Genomic DNA, 22,943 nt, shown 5'->3' on the forward strand with positions numbered 1-22,943 from the left:
GTATTCGCTGACAGTCTCTCTATAGTCATGGTTTTAAACGTTTTGAAATCTCACAGTATCAATTTTGCTGTAGCTTTCTTTAATGCCTCCTAAATTACTGTGCAGACTCCATCATCTGAGCAATCTGATTGACCAGCGGTTGCATAGTGCACTTGATTTCCTCTCCAGGCAGAGTTTGTACCTTCAGACACATGAAATGGCAACAGTTTGCCTACCCGGCGCGTAGGGCAGCTGAATTGGCTGCACCTACCACCAACAGCCCTAGACTAATAAAACAAATAGGATCACAAGGCTTTTTCGTTGGGTTTGTAACAGAAATGTTCCGTGATCGACTAGAAATGCCTTGGAGATCGACTGGTTGGTGACCACTGGGCTAAGGCAACCGACTGTAGACGAAAGTCGAGAAGTGAAGTCTGGAAAGTGCATCTCCGAAAGTTGGACACTAATGTGGTTTTCCAACAGCAAGGCTCAGATCAACATGGCAGTGTTGCCATTATTTAAAATTGTTTTTCTTTATAATGTTGAAATAAACATGTATCTAACCCCCATAGCACACAATCATAAACTGAAATCATAATATAATATTGAGTGTATATTGTACAGTCAATTACTGAGAGAGAACCTCAAATATCACATTTATTTGTATACTGTAAAACTTAAATTACACAGCCTCAAATTGCCACATGTCCCTTTTAACAGCCAGCAGGGCAACTTCACACATTAGAGCAAATAAATACCAGGTCTAAATTAATTGTTTACTAGTTTACCATGAATTGTTTGAGGTGTAATGTTTGATTTGTTACATTAACTAAATCAGCAATCTGCTTTTATCGACAGACAGTAAGGAACTGTTAGTCATTGGCTGCTAACAGCTGACAATCACAAAAAAAGTCAACAACTTCGGATATACAGACCCCCAGAAATCGGCCGATCGCCCTCCTGTGGCGAAAGTAAGAACTGCCGAAAATGCACAGTCAAAGATGATAGTAATTATTCTGTCAAGGATATGTTTTTTAATTTTATTTTTTAAATAGAGCCATTTTAAGACAATAGAAACGTGACACAGTGTGTCAATTATAACACATTAGCGCAGGATATTAAGACTGATTAAAATGCTGGAATTAAACAATTAACTATGCAAAAGCAGTGTGCCTGGCTCAAATAAGCATCTGTTGTGTTCAGTAATTTAAGCAAATAAACACCCGGGCTATTAATTTAAGTTTTATAGTATATCACCTGTACATACAACTTGATAAATAGGTTCCTGTTTCAGTCATGTCTTTTTGAACACGTTTGCATGGGTAAAAAAAAACATCCAAATGATTGGTTGACAATGCAGGCGATGGTTGCAGTATGAAGTTGGTGAAGAACAACTGCAAAAACTTGCAGTCAAAACTTCATAGGCACAAGTCAGACAATTTGTACACCCAGAATGCAACAGACTTTGGTCACCGACTTGACAAATGTGATCCGCTCGAACGCGCCCCCTTTCTCCGCACATAGGCGTTCCGGAGCGCATCACATGATTCGAGTCTTGTGACAATCCAGACAGAAAGGGAAAACGAGTTCCGAGTTTACAACAGTTTTTTGTGTGCTCTAGAGTGATTGGAGAGGTTCTTTTGACAAAAAATGTCATAATGAGGTGATAAGATGGCGATATTTTAGACATTTCCCTCTCTTTTAAAAAAAAAAATAAGCATCCTCCTTTAGACTGAACAGTCCGCAAGTGTTTCGGGTGGTGCAGCCGCGGACAAAGTTGGCACATGGAGAGAGGCGATAACTTAAATTTTTGCGCGTCGTGTTTTCTTATTTTTTTTTTACCCATCCGTGCCTGCGAAAGTCGTATGACTCGAGGCAACACCGACTAAGTAAATCCAATTTGTGTGGGAAGAAGAGGGCCAGCCAAGGCAAAGAAAGAGAAAGATAACTTGAGGACGCAACAGATATGGACAGCAAACCTCTTCTCCAAGACCGTCCTCCCGCTTATGCTAACGTCGTCCCGGGGGCGTATGAATATGGCCAGCAGCACAATTATGGAGCTATCCCCGCCCCGACCCCTGCACCCCCGGGCTTTCAACAGCCGCCGCCATATCAGTACCCCACTGGCCCAGGCAAGTAGATCACATTGTAGGGTTGTTACCTAACGTCCAAAGCTAGCTCCTTAAGTATGACGTCGTTACGCGCCGATGTGCAAATTCTGGAACCGCCATAACGTAACTTTTGTATTTTAGGTTGTATGAACTTGCTGACATTTATAGATTAGCCTACACATTGTAGACTGTAATACCAATAATAATTTGTGTGGATGCTTATATTTCTCACATTTCACACATGTACAAGTGTGTATTAGAGTAGTCTATGCCCTATACAGGGTACTGGGTTCGTTATTTTACTAGTGACAAATACTGTATATTCCCTTACCTCTCTTGACTGACTGAAACGGAAACGGACACTCATGACTTCCCCTTGTAGTTCAGATCTAGCCTAATTCAACCTCAAACTCCTCTCCCCTCCCCTTATCCTACCACAGGGTTCCAAGGAGGCCCCAGTGCTCAGATGGGCCCAGCCATAGCCCAGCAGCCCTACCCTGGCACGTACACGATTATCCAGCCCTCTGTGGTGGTGGTGGGGGGCTGCCCAGCCTGCAGGTGAGACACCAGCCCCAAACACACGCATAGTGGGGAAGCATACTGTATGTTTGAAGGGGGCACAGAATTCAATACAACAGTATTGTATCTATGGAGGGGGGAACTATTTGGATTTCTGGCAGCCTTCAATTCAGTCTTATTGTTTTATTACATTTTAGTAAAGTAACCTTTGACTGCTCAGTTCAAATCAAATTTTATTGGTCACAAACACATTTAACAGATGTTATTGCAGGTGTAGTGAAATGCTTGTGTTCCTAGCTCCAACAGTGCAGTAGTATCTAACAATTCACAACAATACACACATCTCAAAGTAAAATAATGGAATTAAGCAATATCTAAATATTAGGACGAGTTGGTTGACATCAAAGGATGCACCGCATATGATGTCACCCGGTTAGGTTATCTTTTTCAGAGAAAGAAAAATAGAAACCTGCTATTTTCACCTATGTTGACATTGGGGTGATGCTGGAGATGATGAATGAGTTTGGAAAGTGTTGAAATGTTCCATGAAGCTGTTATTCGGACAGAGCTGAACTCTCTGAAAGCCACAGGGTGGAGTAATGCTATAACAAGCGTGTAACGAAGGGGATCTAGAAAGAAGAGCATTGTTTGAAACCTTGAGATGAACCACAGTTGAAGGGGGAACCAGATTTGTAGTCGGTACATGTGACAAATACAATTTGATCTGATTTGGGAGAAGGTGTAGGGGTCTGCCAAATCAAGACAGGTCAGTAGGCTAATCTGCTATCAAGGAAAGCCTTTTCAGTGTCTATCAATAGTGTTCCTGTGGTGAACACGTGGTTTCCATGTGTCAAATGACCGTTGTCTTCTGCTCCATCTGTGTCTAAAGGATGTTCCACAGCATAGCTACATGTGAGCATCACGATAACAGTATTACACACACACTGTTACACACACACTGCACTGTGGGCGGGCAGGCAGGCCTAGTACACGCTAAAGCTGCTGCTGTAGGGGAAAGCTTCATTTCGAGAGTTTCCGCAGTGGTTTCAATTTGTCTGACACAACATCCTTTCAGTGTCAGCTGCTAAGAACACAGACATGTGACAGGAGAGAGGAAGTTGATTGACTGTACTGTATGATGCTCTTGAAGGTCAAACGTCAACGTGGTCTTATATGAAAAATGGTCAGGGTCGTGTTCTTTAGGTCATACAACGGAAAAGGTTTGTCCTAATAAACATTGAAATGTTTTGCAACGGAAAAGGAGTGTTTCCTATTGGACAAGTCAAGGTAGCCGGTTCCTGTTTGTTTGTTTTATTCCGTTTGGTGCCTAATGAACATGACCCAGCAGCTGTAGTGTCTGTCTTGTGTTGATTTTGTAAAAAAAAAATCATATTTTGTGTTTTTAAAATGAACATAATAGTCTAATTGATGATAGAATACAATAATGGCAAGTTTCCAATGAGACTTTATATCAGTGTTTGGTGTAAATACAGACTTTTTTGTTTTCACTTCTGAGGCCTGAAAGTCAAATAATAGAGCCTGATTTCTAGGAGTGTTAGATTGAGAGTAGAGGGAGACAGCTTGTTTTAGTTTGTCACCACTAGATTGAGAGTAGAGGGAGACGGCCTGTTTTAGTTTGTCACCACTAGATTGAGAGTAGAGGGAGACGGCCTGTTTTAGTTTGTCACCACTAGATTGAGAGTAGAGGGAGACGGCGTGTTTTAGTTTGTCACCACTAGATTGAGAGTAGAGGGAGACAGCTTGTTTTAGTTTGTCACCACTAGATTGAGAGTAGAGGGAGACGGCTTGTTTTAGTTTGTCACCACTAGATTGAGAGTAGAGGGAGACGGCCTGTTTTAGTTTGTCACCACTAGATTGAGAGTAGAGGGAGACGGCTTGTTTTAGTTTGTCACCACTAGATTGAGAGTAGAGGGAGACGGCCTGTTTTAGTTTGTCACCACTAGATTGAGAGTAGAGGGAGACGGCGTGTTTTAGTTTGTCACCACTAGATTGAGAGTAGAGGGAGACGGCCTGTTTTAGTTTGTCACCACTAGATTGAGAGTAGAGGGAGACGGCCTGTTTTAGTTTGTCACCACTAGATTGAGAGTAGAGGGAGACGGCCTGTTTTAGTTTGTCACCACTAGATTGAGAGTAGAGGGAGACGGCGTGTTTTAGTTTGTCACCACTAGATTGAGAGTAGAGGGAGACGGCCTGTTTTAGTTTGTCACCACTATTTGCATTGCCAGGTTCACTAAAGGGTTCTAGTCCAGTTTGTGGCCTTGGCACACTCTGATACTCCGCTGATAAGCAGTGGCGGTGTAAACACACCCATGACATGTACATGGCACACAGCAGGGCAGGTGCAGGCTGGCAACACACACACACACACACACACACACACACACACACACACACACACACACACACACACACACACAGCAGGCAAAACGTCAAAGTCCACACTCCATTTGCGCTCCACCTGTTGTTGCTCACATATTTTTGCTGTCCACCGTTACTTTTAGAAAAGGTTGTAACTAGATGAAGTACAGCTACAACTGGAAGTTACCTTTTCTCGTAGCAGGTTAGGAGACTTAGGTTAGGGCTAGCTAAAATGCTCTCCTAACCTGCTGTAAAAAGTAACTTCTGGTAGCTGCACTCCTTCTAGTCACAACGCTTATAAACACTGTTTCAATATCTGTCGCAAAAAGCACTTGTGATTTTAACACACCATGATGTGATTGGCTAGTAGGTGTATAGTGTAATCACTACAGTTCAACATCTAGACATATTTGGGTCTATACAATGTAGGTTTCCTCTAAGGGGAGTTGACAGATGCATTGAACATGATGCAGGTCAGCCAACATGTGGAGTCATAAGACTAGCTGTTAACCCCTGCAGCTCTGTTCCTTCTAGTAGCCACTCTGGTCAGGGGAACCACAGTTAACTCTCTCTCCATGTGATTCCCCAGGTCACACAGTGAGACCACAGCGTGATGATTATGTTCACGGCTCATACATCTAATAGCACTGCATCTCGAACACTGGATTACCATGGAAACCTAGAAAGCCCAGAGTCACAATGCTAGAAAGAATAGGCTACTTATTATTCTCTCTCTCATTATTAGTTATTTTCCCTGTGGCGACTTGACACACAACAACAACAACAGAATGGTTCAATCTCTACACCAATAGGTGCTCCTTTTCCTGCGCTTGGTTTTTGGGAGGTGGATGCATTGACATGAGTTTTCTCAGTCCTAAAAAATGCTTTCTGGGGTGGATGGGAATTTAGTTGCTAATTGATGAGTTACATTTTTTTTGCTTGAATGTTGTTACATATATGATCATTTTTATATAACTTATCTCATAAAACCACACAAATCCTTAGTTATAAGCAAACATGTTTTTGCTCAGGTGGCCCCTTTTTTGCTGGAGAGCATCACCAGAGGCCAACTTTCTGTCTCTTTAATGTGTGCCTTCATCTTTTTTCAGAGTGGGCGTGCTGGAGGATGACTTCACCTGTCTGGGGATCATGTGTGCCGTCTTCTTCTTCCCCCTGGGGATCTTATTCTGCCTGGCACTGCGCCAGAGGAGATGTCCCAACTGTGGCGCCACCTTCGGATAGAAGGACCAACCAGTAGCTAGCTCATCCTCTCACAGCCCAGCTGGGTCTTAGAACTGTGTTGTTTAGAATTATTACACACTGAGGATGCCATGGATTTTCTATACAACGAGTAGTCGCCACAATGAACTTATAGCCAGCCATTCATTCTGATAATATGATAGAGGTGCATGTGAAAAGCCACATTTGCACATGGTAAGAATATACTTTGGTAGTATTATCTAGTGAAGAAGCCTGATCTTTGTCTATCTACTGCTGGTGCCTTTATTACGCTATAGAGCAGAAAACAGCCAGGGGCCATATTCCACAAAGCGTATCAGAAAAGATCCTAGGATCCCGTTTTAAGACCAAAAAAAATCTCCCAGCTCAGAGTAGGTTTTATGATGATAAGTTACTGCTCAGACAAACTGAGCCGGGAGAAAAATCAACTCATTAAAGTTTCTCCGTTGGTAATCACAACAGTTTGAGGGAGCGCAAAAGAGGGGTAGTGATGATGCTCATTGACATTGGTTATTCCTTCTCATTTGCAACAATCAGGACGAGGCACTGCCAGCTGTATAACACGCTTCAGACAACTATGGTGAATGTTGCAGTGGTACAACGTTTGATATCATCTGCCTGACACGATCACTTTGTCTACTTTTAATTTAGCCTAATATGTTGGTTTGCATATGTTTAGAATAATGTGATGGGCATATTGCACTGAATCATACAGTTTGACAGTTAAAATATGAACGTTATATCAGCACACTTCTGTTCAACACATCTAAATAGCTTTGGCACACTAGGCCTTCGAGTCACTTGTCGATAATGTTACATAAAGCGTTTCAGAAAGGTCTAATTTTACCGAACACAATCAGTTAATAAAGGCTGTAGATGCTTTCCATTGCCCAACCCACAGGCACGGCTGCTTTTAGGCATCTGTTTTTAATGTGATATTGCGCTCAAAGGGATAACTTTAAATGACATGATGTAGGGGTCATGAAATCATTGAAAGAGAACTGTGGGATTGTTTATTAGCCTAGTGGTTGTAAGTATTTAGGCATAGGCTGTCATGTGAACGAAGCCTTGTGAAATCATTATCCAAGGTACAAGGTGTACATTATTATGGGTTGATCAAATAGAAATATCAAACATTCTTTCAACTCCAAAGCAACTGCCTGTCTATGGTGCAGGAACCACTGCCGTTTTCTATTACCAAGACACCTGTTGGTAACTTAACTGGTTAGGACAGCTCATGAGGTCTCCTAAATATCTCTTGTCTAGGTGGGGGACTGTTATGACTAAAGAAGCTTTCCGCATAGCTTTTATTTTTACCCATAAGAGTAGGAGTAAAATGTCTTTTAGCACTTACGACCAAATATTTTACTCTTTGTGGATACGGCCCCAGGGCGCATATTCAAGAAGTGCATCTGAGTAGGAGTGCTAGGAGATCTAGGATCACGTCCTCCCTGTCCATATATACCTTGTACATTATGATTTAAAAGCCAAACTGATCCTAGATTGGCAATCCTACTCTGAGGCTCTTTGTGATATAGGCCCAGAAAGGGATTGTGATCATTATGTGGCTCAAGACGTGGATCAATAACAAATCATTTACTTAATAGAATTCCTTTATTTTGTCATGTTCAATCAAACGGAGGCACAAGTAGATTTTGTGCTCAATGTTAAATTCCAATTGCGCCGCACCTGGGAATTGTTCAGTTCTGCCACTCCTGAAGCGCCTTCTGTTTCATGTAGTCACATTCTAGGATTAATTATGTATTTTTTTTAAAGAAGACTTATGTTGGGAAATGGTTCATCACTGTACAGGTATATGACTATAAGGAAATGACCCATCGAGCGAGAGCCGCTTTAAGCAACCCTTTTGAACCTCTGTTTTGAAGCCTTTGAGAATGCTGCCCCCACTCAGTCTGGGCCAGTGTCACAGAGAATATCTTTTCCCAGCTTGACTGGCTGGGGGAGGGTTTTAAACGTAACACTGAGACATTGAAAATGTGTCTTTGAGCTGTTGTCTGTTCTGGGTTTCTTTTTATTCTGTGGCCATGTCATATTTTCAAGGGTATGATTCTGATAGATTGCTTTTATATAGGTCTGCAGACCTCAGCGTTTCTTATTGGGCGTGACCAGGTAGTCCCTCCCTGTTTCAGTCCATTTTCTACCGTTTGCTGCCTAATGAACAGGGGTCTCTGTTCCAATATCCTTTAATGTCACTATAACCACTTAGAATGCATGCCCAATAAAAATGTACGTTCTAAGTAGTGTGGAAATTCGGACATAGGTTGAAGCGCCCTACACAGGCTCTGTAGAGTTCACCCAGGTCAAGTCGGACACCACGTCTTTGACCTACAACCAAGCGGACTCAGCCAAGGGAGGGAGGAAAAGCATGTGAGTTTTTGCATACTACAAGCAGGTTGACATGTGTAGCCTTCTTAGTATTCTTCTCAGTGACAACTCAGTCTGCGATCCTCCCTACAATAGACAATCAACCGAGAATGTCTCTGTACCCATATCTCTCTACACCAGTAGTGTATTGTTACTGTCCATGTAATAAAATGGGGTTATATATTGGGGGGTGTATTTTACATGGATCTGCTTTGAAACACTACACACGCTATCATGATTGAGGTCCTTATTTTTTATAAAAGAGTTATTGTAAATAAACACGAGTGCGGTACATGTCTTGACTGATCTTTTAAAACTTTTCCTGGTCTGTATTCATAAAGCGTCTCAAAGTAGGAGTGCTGATCTAGGATCAGGTCCCTCTTTCCATATAATCATATGAATTATGGTCTAAAAAGCTCAACTGATTCTAGATAGGTGCCCAATCACTTTGTAGAAGACAACCCTGTTCTTGTTCAATTGGACCCCAGTTGTAAGTAACCGGATTCAGTTTTTCAACCAGTTAATGATTAGAATGAGAGCTGAACATGAATGTGATCTCTGCAAACTTCAGGGAAAGTGCCTTTAAAAGGTCTATTAACAGTGTGCCTTGGATTTAAGCCCGGCCTTTCTAGTCATAAACTATGTTATATATTATTGGTCATAACATTTATCACGACAAAGAGTTGAAATAACGATAAGACAAGCAGTGAAGCAATAAAATATACTGAACAAAAATATAAATGCAACATGCAACAATTTCAAAGATTTTACTGAGTTACAGTTCATATGAGGAAATCAGGCTATTTAAATACATTCCTTAGGCCTTAATCTATGGATTTCACATGACCGGGAATACAGATATGCATCTGTTGGTCACAGATACCTTAAAAAAGGTAGGGGCGTGGATCAGAAAACCAGTCGGTATCTGGTGTGACTAGCATTTGCCTCATGAAGCACAAAACATCTCCTTCGCATGGAGTCGATCAGGCTGTTGATTATGGAATGTTGTCCCACTCCTCTTCAGTGGCTGTGTGAAGTGGCTGGATATTGGCAGGAACTGGAACACATTGTCGAGCCAGCGCGTCCCAAACATGCTCAATTGGTGACATGTCTGGTGAGTATGCAGGCCATGGAAGAACTGGGACATTTTCAGCTTCCAGGAATTGTGTACAGATCATTGCGACATGGAGCTGTGCATTATCATGCTGAAACATGAGGTGATGGTGGCGGATGAATGGCACGACAATGGGCTTCGGGATTTCATCACGTTATCTCTGTGCATTAAAATTGCTATCGATAAAATGTAATTGTGTTCGTTGTCTGTAGTTTATGCCTGCCCATACCATAACCCCACCGCCACCATGGGGCACTCTGTTCACAACATTGACATCAGCAAACCACTCGCCTACATGATGCCTTACACATGGTCTGCGGTTGTGAGGCCGGTTGGGCGTACTGACAAATTCTCTAAAAGGATGTTGGAGGCGGCTTATGGTAGAGAAATTAACATTTGATTATCTGGCAACAGTTCTGGTGGACATTCCTGCAGTCAGCATGCCAATTTCACGCTCCCTCAAAACTTGAGACATCTGTGGCATTGTGTTGTGTGACAAAACTGCACATTTTAGAGTGGTCTTTTATTGTCCCCAGCACAAGGTGCACCTATGTAATGATCATGCTGTTAAATCAGTTTCTTGATATGCCACACCTGTCAGGTGAATAGATTATTTTGGCAAAAGAGAAATGCTCACTAACAGGGATGTAAATACATTTGTGCACAACAATTGAGAGAAGTACGTTTTTTTATGCATATAGAACATTTCTGGAATCTTTTATTTCAGCTCATGAAATATGGGACCAAGACTTTACATGCTGCATTTACATTTTTGTTCAGTGTATATTTGTTTATTTTCATACAGCAACGTTCCAAACTCAGGGAGTAGGCAGGGCAGACCAAAGAAAAGTAATAAAATGAGCCACTAGTTTGAAAATGCCTTCCATGAAGCATGAAGATAAAAGCAAAATGCCTGCACGGTCTATGGGAAGTTATGAGTTCCATTTAACAACGTATGTCCACAGCACTACTGGGTCATATTCATTAGGAAATGTAATGGAAAACATTTTAAAACAGTTGAAAGTTTCTTATCAAACAATAACAAACATTCCCTCAAAGGTTTCAGTCTGCTTTCTTCCGTTTGGTGCCTAATGAACATGACCCGGGCTACCTGAATAACAGAGACAGATGAGAGACGTTTCACAGAATGATTACTGTTGGTTTGTAGAGTTAAGGTAAACAGGTCTCACATCTTCCACTAGTAACAGCAGCACTGTATGAACACTTAACTGTAAAACCAATCAGCAAGATGACAATGACACACTCAACCAATCAAATTCGCTGTACACTTCTTGGAAGGAGTTGAGGGGAAAAAACGATGTGTGCGCTTCCCTTGAATGAGTATAGTTATATTCGACAGTCGCCAGCTGTTGGACTTTAGTAATGATGCAATTTTACATATCATATTTGAGATACACAATAACAAGAGCAACACTACCATAAGGACCTCCGTAAATTGTGATGCATAGGTCCCGTATGGCATACATTCATTTATCTACTGCCCTATGGCAACGAAAAATCTTTGACGAGTGATTGAACAAGCAAAAAAAAAAAAAGTCATAAATACATTCTGATATTTCAACGGTCCAATCTCAGGCTTTCCTCGACTCCTTTTCACACACGCCCAGCGAGAACGCATGTAGTATGTCGCCACTCATCATCGCCGACAAAAATAGGTCTAGAAAATCTATATATGTGCATCTGTTTACATAAATAAATCCTCCCACCTTTTCAGGGAGAGCGTTTGCAGCAGTAGGGCAACTGTGTATTAGACAATGTCATTTCTAATGGCATCTGTAGTAGTGAAATTACTGGATCTTCAGCACAGCAGCCCACAGTGTCAAGTTGTCCTGTCCACTAGTGTCCGGCCCTGGGTCCATCCGCCTGGAGGAGGAGGGGGGACAGCATGGGGTGATGCCCAGCTGGAGGTGCCGCTCCTGTGTAGAGGTGGACAGGAGGGTGGGTCTGGAGGTTTAGATGACTGGGCCTGAGCGGTCATTGGTGACTGTGGGACGTAGCTTGACTGCGGTGAACGGGTTCCCTCCCCTAAGGAGACAGAGACTGGTTAATACTGGTGTGATGATTTTATGACACTTGGGCCCTATTTGAACAAACCTAACACAATGGTAAATCTTAGCACTGGCGGTAGCGTTACAGCTTTGGGGTGTGTCAAAAATACTTTAGCTATTTTCACAACAGGAATTATGGGCGCATTAGGTGGCAGTGGCACGAACAGGCTGGGTCAATCAGAACGTGCTCCATGGCTAAATATGTGTTGCTTCAAGTTGTGTATTTATGGTCTTTTATGTATTATGTTGTCATCAACTCCAATTCGAATGTTAGTCTTATAGTCTAGTTTGTTAAATAGCCTGCCCAATATTTGCTAAATATATTGAACATGTTTGCAGTCCACATTGTTCTAGTTGCATTGCTTCAATATGGAAAAACATTGTTAAACATAGGCTATAGCATTCACACTGATATAGGGGCTAGGCCTACTGTTAATTGTAGTCTGGACATGGACATACCAAACGTAGACAATAAGCAAGATTAAATTCACCAGGCTATTGATAAGGTCTAAAAAGTCAGTGTATACAATTAAACAACTTGTTATAATAGATGTAAAGTCCCCTGTTTTGGGGACCTGAGTGGTTCTGGTACTGGTTCCAACCGTCATCTGATAAATGGATATGTGGACACGATAGATTGAAATGGCTTGCATTGAGCGGTAGCCCTGATTCTAATGGACACAGGGGTATGTCTCTTCTGCCTGTGTGAAGCAGGATGTGAAATCTGACACCACTTGAAGCTGGGAGGTCCCTCCTACCATTTCATTCGCTCTTCCGACTGTCCATCAACTCCTGGCTGAACCCTACATCACAGCCACTAACAACACATATGCCTGGAATCCTTACACCGTAATGCAGCGGGAGAAGTGGTTTTGTCACTGTAGCACATTCAGAGACTGATTTATAGTCAGTAATTTCAAACAATTAATAGAGTTCAAACAAAAACACTTTGTTTGTCATAAATGGACATTATTAATACTAGATGAAAGGCAAGGTCCTAACAAGTTCAGGAAGCCAAGCTAGAGTGCTGTGAGACGTTCACATCGATGGGGGCAGACATTTTGATCAAGCAAGACCTTTAGAAAATATGCACATTTTCTCTAATATTAAATATACAAATATGTATTTTACAGTTATAAGGAAATCTTATAGTTAGTCGTTTATAAATTGATTATACTATATTTAGAAAGCATATAAGTCATTTCAAGCCTTATTTATACCATTTTGTTGAATAGGAAATACATCACATTAAATCTTTCATATTTGTACTGTGTACTTGAGCTTGTGTCCTGAGAAGTGACTACACCTCAGCAATTTATAACTATATTTACCAGAAAGGGGAGATTTTAACCTTTCTTAGAGTCTGCAGCATTACTAGTTATTGTTTATGGCCCTCTCATGATAATTACTTCTGGGGATTACGTAGATTACATTTTTGATTACATTACAGCCTGGTGAATATTTTTTATACATTTGGTTTAGAATCAAATTAAACAAAAAACTATACAGTTGTTTTTTAAACCAAAAACAATATTTCTAAATAATATTGGGTCAGAAACATATCAAAAATCGCTTCTCTCGTTCCATGGCACTGTTTGCACACGTAGGCCTAAATATCTTTACGCATAACATTCGCACGTCTATATGGCATTATAGGACGACTAAATAGTTTGGAGTGTGTCTTTGGTAATCGGACAAGGGGGCGCTCTGAAACTCTGGATGGATAGCCTTCTGAACAAGCGAAATGCAGGTATGTGAATTGTGAATAATGAAAAAGCATGAGGGCAAAAAATGTCAAAGCACTCTCAGTCGACCATTTAAAACCACTTTATTCATAGGCTACTTTTGGATAATTGCCAGGATAAAAAGACACACCTATGTGATGCTGGTATACCAGCGTTGATTAAGGGGAGGGGAGGCTATGCTTGGTTTTTAATCAAATTAAAGCAATCTTTTTTTATGTTTCTAAATACGAGATTCACCGGCACAAAAGGCACATCTCTCCTTCCATGGGCACTGTGTGTCATGGTTGGATAGGCTGTGCTTCCACTCTCAAAATCCCTGCTATTATCATCTGTGTTACTGTTAAGACCTGCTTTTTGTGGGTCTTAAAACATCCCATTAGCGCTGCATGAAAATTGTCACTTTTGCACTTGTTTTTAAGGACACACCTCTAAATTGTAACCCTTACCACTTCAGTGCAAGGGAGCTGATGGTAGACAGGTAAATTGCTGAACTTGGCGTTAGGGCTGGAAAATGCCAGTGTACCTGTTTTTACATGACGAAATTGCAAACTAACGTGCATTTGACACTTGCGCCTCCTTAGCGCCAGCCCAAAATAGAACCATTGCGCTCTGTATGTGGACTACACTGTGGGTAGAGTATATGACTGACTATATGAAAGAAAGATTGCGTGTCCACGCATGTTATTGTGAGTTTAAGATAGATGTGTTAACATTATCTTCATAATCCATATGACATGATGCATGACTTACCCGAGGAAAAGAGGCGTCTTTCCAAACCCATTCAGTTGGGTTCCCTGTAAACAAACCCAAGAGACATCATCAGACCACATATACTGTAAGTCACAAGACCCATTCACTCTCCATGATGGAATCCAACAATGATTCATTTACATGCAAAAATATCATTTCCATACCAAAATGCACAAAATTTTTAGGACTTGTATGTTTGTATCTGTTGCCCATGGAGACCACACCACAGACTGCCCCTCAGACAGGTTTGGTAGGGCTGACCGGTGAGTGTGACAAACAGATGACCTGGGTTCAAATGCTATTTAAAATCTTTCAAATACTTTGAGTGATTGCTTGAGTCTGCCTGGAGTGACAAATGGTATAACTAGACTTTTGAGACTTTTCTGTTGGTTCCATTACAACAGGTCCTCTCAATTGATAGTATTTAAACCCAGGTCTGGTGAGAGGAGAATGCTTCATCACCTCAGAACACTGACACGGGAAAATGGCTCTTCTGGAAGGGACAATGCATTCCAGAAAGAAAAATCCATATAAACTTCTCACTCATTATGCCAGTGAAAAGTCAAGGCATGTTGAGGTGAAGCAATCTTCCTGAAATTGTTACATTTAGATTGAACCTTACGATCACAATCAAACAAACTAGAAACAATAGTGAAATTGGTGAAATCATGATTTGACCCTATATGCAGTTTCCCAAAGGGGTGCACATTTTAGTTTTTGCCCTAGCACTAAAACACTTGATTCAACTCATCATCACACCTTTGATTAGAATCAGGTGTGTTAGTGCTAGGGCAAAAACAAAATGTCCACCCCTTTGGGTCCCCAGGACCAGGATGGGGAAACACTGTCCTACTGTACTGTGTAGAGATGCGTGGGTTGACTCATAACCTGCAATCCCTGTAGTTATATTGGTGGGGCGGGCGGGTTTAGGGTCATTAAATATTGGGTGGGTTGAATAAAGAGAAAATAATGCATTAAAAATCCATAAATGTATCATTCTTGTAGAATTCTGAGACCAAAAGGACAATGTCAGAGTTTTATTCAATAAGAGAAATGCTGCGAAAGAACAGTAGGCCAGAACAGTAGTCTAATGTTTGGGAAAGATGTGTGATGATTGTGAGGTCACAACACAGGGACTTCAAAATTGCACATCAAGGGAACTGTACTGTTCAAGATGGGTTAAATGGAATAGTAGTATAACTGAAATCTGGACACTGAGTGTAGGTCTATAACCTCTCACATAGCTTTAATATTAACTCCTATAGAATTAAGCATTTCTTGCAGTGAAATGATACAACAAATGTACATTTTGACTGGGGAACAGGAGTGAAGAAATATAATTGATTTCTTTCAGCATCTTGAGATAACGAATGCGCGGTTAGGGACCGTGTGTAAAGGTGCTATTTTATTCAGCATCATAAAAACGGATAGTATTTCAACCACATAAAATATGCACCCAAGCTGAACTGAAATCTTTAAAAAAAAAATATGTTGGGTCTTTATAACAGCTTTTAATTTATAACAGCTTTTAATCTTCTAGGGCAACAAGTACTGACAGAAGAGAAGCTGCATGTATTTAATTATAGACAAGTTGACTAACAAATAGCATACCAAAATGTCCGAAATTATAAGCAGAAACATAGGCCTATTCAAAAAGGCCAATCAAAAAATGGTTCCTGGCATTTTCTATATTTGCGGTTGCGGATGGGTTACTAGCAATTTCGGGTGGGTGCTGGTGAACAAACTGCTTACCCACGCATCACTGGTAGTCTCTCACAGCTGTAGTGCTGGGATGCCACCACTAGAGGACAGCATTGAGCCTACAGAACAGCATTAGCCCTAGAGAGGGGTAGGCAGGCAGACAGATGTAGCCAGACACACATTGACCTTAGTGACTGCTGTCCTAACATCCTCTTGACATCCTGGACAGATGTGTAGTTTTAATCCTAGTCCTAATCAGACTGAGTGCAGGGTGTCAGCGCACACGCACACAAGTAATTTCTCTGTTGATACTTTCTTCTACATTCCTTTAGTACCTCTGCTCTCGCTACGTCAGTCTCTTTCTGTCTTTAATCGGTTTCTCTGTATTCATCTGCCTCACTTTCTACACAAAGGGCAGAACCAGCAAGGGAGCCTTTTTCTCATGGTGACAGAGCATTCCTGTGTAACCCCCACTCCTCCCTCTATCCCACCCTCCTCTCCTTCTAATTCCCTCCCCTCATTCACTCCCTGCAGCCAAATCTGCTGAATGGGGAAAAGACTTCTCCGTTATGGCAGTGGTCATACTAGCACAATAAAGACCTGGGTCCTGGACTTTGTAACAGCAGAGTTGTGGGTTTGATTCCTGCAGGGGCCACATATACTGAATGTGTTTAGCGTCTGTTAAATGACCACATTATCAGTATTAAACATGACAAACGGACCTAGTCGTGTCCCAAAGGAGATGAAGAGAAGTGAGTGATCGCAGTTATGAAGTAACTATAATCCCATTCACAAGGTTAGAGCTATACGTGGCTGGTAGTCTAGAATGAATGACTCACCACTATACCATCCCTGCCTCCTTCAGACAGCCCTGGAGGTCTGTGTCATATACACACACACAACAATCTCTTGTCACACACACACACACACACACACACACCACACACACACACACACACACACACACAACAATCTCTTGTCGCATACACACCTACACACAGTCCAGTCACGACACACACACACACACCTACATACACAGAGTTACTCCACTTGTCGTGCTCTCACCTACACACAGAGAGAAACAGGAAGTGTTGTTCAGACTCACCTACACAGATAGTTATTATTTTCATTGTACGGAAAAACATTCACAGCATGCTATTCACCTACACACACACACCCACCCTGTGTTCACCTACCCAACCCCACCCCCCGTGTACACCTACCCACCCCCACGGTTCACCTACCCAACCCCACCCCCCGTGTTCACCTACCCACCCCCACGGTTCACCTACCCACCCCCACGGTTCACCTACCCAACCCCACCCCCTGTGTACACCTACCCACCCCCACGGTTCACCTACCCACACCCCAGCCCCCGCATTCACACCCCAGCCCCCGCATTCACACCCCAGCCCCCGCATTCACACCCCACCCCCAGTCTTCACCTACCCACACCCCACCCCCAGTCTTCACCTACCCACACCCCACCCCCAGTCTTCACCTACCCACACCCCACCCCCAGTCTTCACCTACCCACACCCCAGTCTTCACCTACCCACACCCCACCCCCAGTCTTTACCTACCCACACCCCACCCCCAGTCTTCACCTACACACACCCCACCCCCAGTCTTCACCTACACACACCCCACCCCCAGTCTTCACCTACACACACCCCACCCCCAGTCTTCACCTACACACACCCCACCCCCAGTCTTCACCTACCCACACCCCACCCCCAGTCTTCACCTACACACACCCCACCCCCAGTCTTCACCTACACACACCCCACCCCCAGTCTTCACCTACACCCACCCCACCCCTTGTGAGTGGCGCAGCGGTCTAAGGCACTGCATCTCAGTGCAAGAGGCGTCACTACAGTCCCTGGTTCGATTCCTGGCTGTATCACATCCAGACGTGATTGGGAGTGCCATAGGGTGGCGAACAATTGGCCCAGCGTCGTCTGGGTATGGCCGGGGTAGACCGTCATTGTAAATAAGAACTTGTTCTAAACTAACTTGCCTAGTTAAATAAAGGTTCAATAAAACAATAGAACAATGTCTTCAGGAAGCACTGTAACTAGTTTGCCTACAATTTGCTCTACAGAGGCATTTGGTATATTATGAATATCGAGATATTAATTATGAAAATATTTCAAGCGGGGGGTTTGTGCACGACCCTGCCTACTACACGACCCTACACTCACCCCACCCCCCGTGTTCACCTACACTCCCCCCCGTGTTCACCTACACTCCCCCCCGTGTTCACCTACACTCCCCCCCGTGTTCACCTACACTCCCCCCCCCCGTGTTCACCTACACTCCCCCCCCCCGTGTTCACCTACACTCCCCCCCCCCCCCCCCCGTGTTCACCTACACTCCCCCCCCCGTGTTCACCTACACTCCCCCCCCCCCGTGTTCACCTACACTCCCCCCCCGTGTTCACCTACACTCCCCCCCCCCGTGTTCACCTACACTCCCCCCCCGTGTTCACCTACACTCCCCCCCGTGTTCACCTACACTCCCCCCCCCCCCCGTGTTCACCTACACTCCCCCCCGTGTTCACCTACACTCCCCCCCTGACAAAGAAATGATCAGTCTATAATTTTAATAGTAGGTTTCTTTGAACAGTCAGAGACAGAATAACAACAACAAAAAATCCAGAAAAACACATGTAAAAAATGTTAGAAAATGATTTGTATTTTAATGAGGGAAATAAGTATTTGACCCATCTGCAAAACATGATTTAGTACTTGGTAGCAAAACCCTTGTTGGCAATCACGGAGGTCAGACGTTTCTTGTAGTTGGCCACCAGGTTTGCATACATCTCAGGAGGGATTTTGTCCCACTCCTCTTTGCAGATCTTCTCCAAGTCATTAAGGTTTCGAGGCTGACGTTTGGCAACTCGAACCTTCAGCTCCCTCCACAGATTTTCTATGGGATTAAGGTCTGGAGACTGGCTAGGTCGCTCCAGGACCTTAATGTGCTTCTTCTTGAGCCACTCCTTTGTTGCCTTGGCCGTGTGTTTTGGGTCATTGTCATGCTGGAATACCCATCCACGACCCATTTTCAATGCCCTGGCTGAGGGAAGGAGGTTCTCACCCAAGATTTGACAGTACATGGTCCCGTCCATCGTCCCTTTGATGCGGTGAAGTTGTCCTGTCCCCTTAGCAGAAAAACACCCCCAAAGCATAATGTTTCCACCTCCATGTTTGACGGTGGGGATGGTGTTCTTGGGTCATAGGCAGCATTCCTCCTCCTCCAAACACGGCGAGTTGAGTTGATGCCAAAGAGATCCATTTTGGTCTCATCTGACCACAACACTTTCCCCCAGTTATCCTCTGAATCATTCAGATGTTCATTGGCAAACTTCAGACAGGCATGTATATGTGCTTTCTTGAGCAGGGGGACCTTGCCGGCGCTGCAGGATTTCAGTCCTTCACGCTGTAGTGTGTTACCAATTGTTTTCTTGGTGACTATGGTCCCAGCTGCCTTGAGATCATGGACAAGATCCTCCCGTGTAGTTCTGGGCTGATTCCTCACCGTTCTCATGATCATTGCAACTCCACGAGGTGAGATCTTGCATGGAGCCCCAGGCCGAGGGAGATTTACAGTTCTTTTGTGTTTCTTCCATTTGCGAATAATCACACCAACTGTTGTCACCTTCTCACCAAGCTGCTTGGTGATGGTCTTGTAGCCCATTCCAGCCTTGTGTAGGTCTACAATCTTGTCCCTGACATCCTTGGAGAGCTCTTTGGTCTTGGCCATGGTGGAGAGTTTGGAATCTGATTGATTGATTGCTTCTGTGGACAGGTGTCTTTTATACCGGTAACAAGCTGAGATTAGGAGCACTCCCTTTAAGAGTGTGCTCCTAATCTCAGCTCGTTACCTGTATAAAAGACACCTGGGAGCCAGAAATCTTTCTGATTGAGAGGGGGTCAAATACTTATTTCCCTCATTAAAATGCAAATCATTTTATAACATTTTTGACATGCTTTTCTGGATTTTTTGTTGTTGTTATTCTGTCTCTCACTGTTCAAATAAACCTACCAATAAAATTATAGACTGATCATTTCTTTGTCAGTGGGCAAACGTACAAAATCAGCAGGGGATCAAATACTTTTTTCCCTCACTGTAGGGCATATGGTGCCGTTTGGGAGCATCCCAGAGCAGTGTCCACCACCTCAACCCCTGCTCTATCTCTGTGTGTTGTTTGATGAATGGGAGCACAGCAGGTTGGTGTAGTCCAGCACTGTTAAATACAATGTGTTTCATTGGTAAAACATGTTACTATCGATGTTCCGGAACTGATTGCCTGTCTGACTGACTCATACAGCATGAATGGAGGATAAGTACCTACTAGAATCAGAATCACACACTGGGAGAGAGATGGGGGCCGGGGCAGAGAGACAAAGGGAGAGAGATGGGGTGCCGGGGCAGAGAGAAAGAGGGAGAGAGATGGGTGGCCGGGGCAGAGACAGAGGGAGAGAGATGGGTGGCCGGGGCAGAGAGACAGAGGGAGGTAGGGCATGGAGTGGGGGACAGAGAAAATGAAAGATACAGAAAGAGACAGAGAGAAAATTTATGAGGAAAAAAAGAGTACGAGACATTGAAAGAGAGAGGGAAGTCAGACAGGGAGAGAGACATTGAAAGAGAGAGGGAAGTCAGACAGGGAGAGAGAGGGGAGAAGCAAAGAGAAAGAAAGAGAGAGAAAGAGAAGGAGGGTGTCAGGTTCCAGGTGTCAGGTTCACCCAGAGTGGAATTCCAATGGAAGTCTATGCTGGAGCCGTGCCACCGGATGTATGTACACTGAGTGTACAAAACATTATGAACATTTCCATGACAGACTGACCAGGTGAAAGACAGGATCCCTCATTCATGTCACCTGATAAATCCAGTTTAATCATTGTAGATGAAGGGGAGGAGACAGGTTAAAGAAGGATTTTTAAGCCTTGAGACAATTAGACATGGATTGTGTATGTGTGCCATTCAGAGGGTGAATGGACAAGACAAAAAATGTAAGTGCCTTTGAACGGGTATGATAGTTGGTGCCAGGTGCAACGGTTTGTGTCAAGAACTACAACGCTGCTGGGTTTTTCACGCTCAACAGTTTCCCCGTGTGTATCAAGAATGGTCCACCACCCAAAGGACATCCTGCCAACTTGACACAAAAAACTGTGGGAAGCTTCAGAGTCAACATGGACCAGCATCCCTGTGGAATGCTTTCAACACCTTGTAGAGTCCATGGCCAGACGAATTGAGGTGTTCTGAGGGCAAAACATTAGGAAGATGTTCTCAATGTTTTGTACACTCAGTGTACACTGACAGCCAGGCATGATAATGGCCGCACACACACACACACACACACACACACACACACACACACACACACACACACACACACACACACACACACACACACACACGGCCGGACTCGGGACACAGCAGAGTGTAGCCTAATGAATATTTCACCGCAGTGAAAGAAAAGAGAAGTTGAGAAGTGTATTGTCTTTCCCAGACTTCTCCATTCAACCTCTCACACAGGAGAGCCAAACATCACAAACCACAACCTGACCTCTCTGGGTCACCACTGACCTGTACAGCCACGAGGGCATTAGCAGCTTATGTTTCCTCCTGTCGCTATTTCTAGTGTGTATGTGATGAACGGGATGTCCAGCCTGTACTGTAGGTACAGCTAATTACACTAAAAGTAGTCTCTTGTGACGGACGTCATGGAGTAGTGGGAGATGTGATTCTGGGTGCTGACATTCCACTAAAAGGAGAGCCAGGGTAGCGAGGGTTAAATCACACGTCACATCAAAGAGGAACTGGCAGCCCCAGGACCAACTGAACACAGTGCAGGGCTTCTCCATGTCTTTTAGGGGGTTTAAGAGTCTGGCTTCAATAGCTGTTTCTGCTTTAGTGAAATGGGATGGAGGGATCCTGCATAGCTTTACAGTAACTGGGACTTTCCACTACTTTCACTGCTTGCTTGGTTCTATGTAGCATTTTGCATAGGGAAAACAGGAGATGTTCGACCAGAGTTATTTCACTAGGCTATATCTTCTCATCCTCATCTCATTTCACATCAATACACATGTACATGTTATAGCTTGCACAAGTTTAAACAGGAGACTGAGTTTCTCTGTTTGTATGCCTTCAGCCAAACCAACGCCAGCAGGTGTTTAGTGGCTAGGCTTCTTACCATGAATTTCCATTCAGCCAGGATCAGGAAGGACAAACAACCTCGGATTGGCCTATGCACTTTGAAAACCCACAACTTTGACTGATGACTTTGAATACATGCAAAAGCAAGAGTTAGTTGAGAGCATTGCTAGAGTGTAGGATGAGCATTAGACACGCATGGCGTGACCCACACAAGGAGTCAGACATGAGGAGAGGGCCAGGTATTTACTCCACATCATTACAGATGATAATAGACCACTATAAAGGGATAATACTTGTCAGGCTCAATTACATTTTAGTCATTTAGCAGATGCTCTTTTACAGAGCGACTTTTGGTTAGTACATTCATCTTAAGATAGCTAGGCTCATGATGAGTCTTACAATGCATTGTAACTACTTTACACCTGCAGGTGTTGCCAACACTTCTCTGTCATTCAGAACTGCTGTATTTTAGCTTAAACAACCTCCAGGCTAGGCCCAGCCCTGTCCTGCTCTACCGCAGTCCAGCAGTCCCTTAGTGGGGCAGAGGTTCCCAGATGCAAGGGTGTCCAACAGTCCGGGAATGTATTCTATATTACTATACTGTATTACTATACTACTATATTATACAGTATTACTATACTCTATTGCAACACTGTATTACTATACTACACTGTATTACTATACTACACTGTATTACTATACTGTATTACTATTCTATATTACTATACTGCTATACTATAGTACTATACCATACTGCTATATTATACTACTATATTATACAGTATTA

The 22,943-nt window shown here is 43.2% G+C and overlaps 2 protein-coding genes across 3 annotated transcripts in view; one reads left to right on the plus strand and one right to left on the minus strand.

Moving 5' to 3' along the window:
- Positions 1 to 1,562: 1,562 nt before the first annotated feature.
- Positions 1,563 to 8,906, plus strand: bri3 (brain protein I3). Its single transcript, NM_001140151.1, has 3 exons — positions 1,563 to 2,111; positions 2,531 to 2,648; positions 6,098 to 8,906. The coding sequence occupies exons 1-3, from the start codon at positions 1,946 to 1,948 to the stop codon at positions 6,228 to 6,230; spliced, it is 417 nt and encodes a 138-aa protein (NP_001133623.1). The 5' UTR covers positions 1,563 to 1,945; the 3' UTR covers positions 6,231 to 8,906.
- Positions 8,907 to 9,319: 413 nt separating this feature from the next.
- Positions 9,320 to 22,943, minus strand: part of LOC106601829 (BAR/IMD domain-containing adapter protein 2-like 1) — a 73,379-nt gene continuing 59,755 nt past the window's right edge. For both annotated transcript variants that reach the window (XM_045715553.2, XM_045715552.2), the window contains 2 exons: positions 14,291 to 14,334; positions 9,320 to 11,772 (listed from right to left, as the gene is read on the minus strand). In XM_045715553.2, coding sequence (XP_045571509.1) covers positions 11,700 to 11,772; positions 14,291 to 14,334 — 117 coding nt within the window. In that variant the 3' untranslated portion in view covers positions 9,320 to 11,699. The remainder of the gene's footprint in view (positions 11,773 to 14,290; positions 14,335 to 22,943) is intronic.

This window comes from Salmo salar, chromosome 03 (assembly GCF_965601325.2).
Source record: "Salmo salar chromosome 03, fSalSal1, whole genome shotgun sequence".
Classification (NCBI taxonomy): domain Eukaryota; kingdom Metazoa; phylum Chordata; class Actinopteri; order Salmoniformes; family Salmonidae; genus Salmo; species Salmo salar.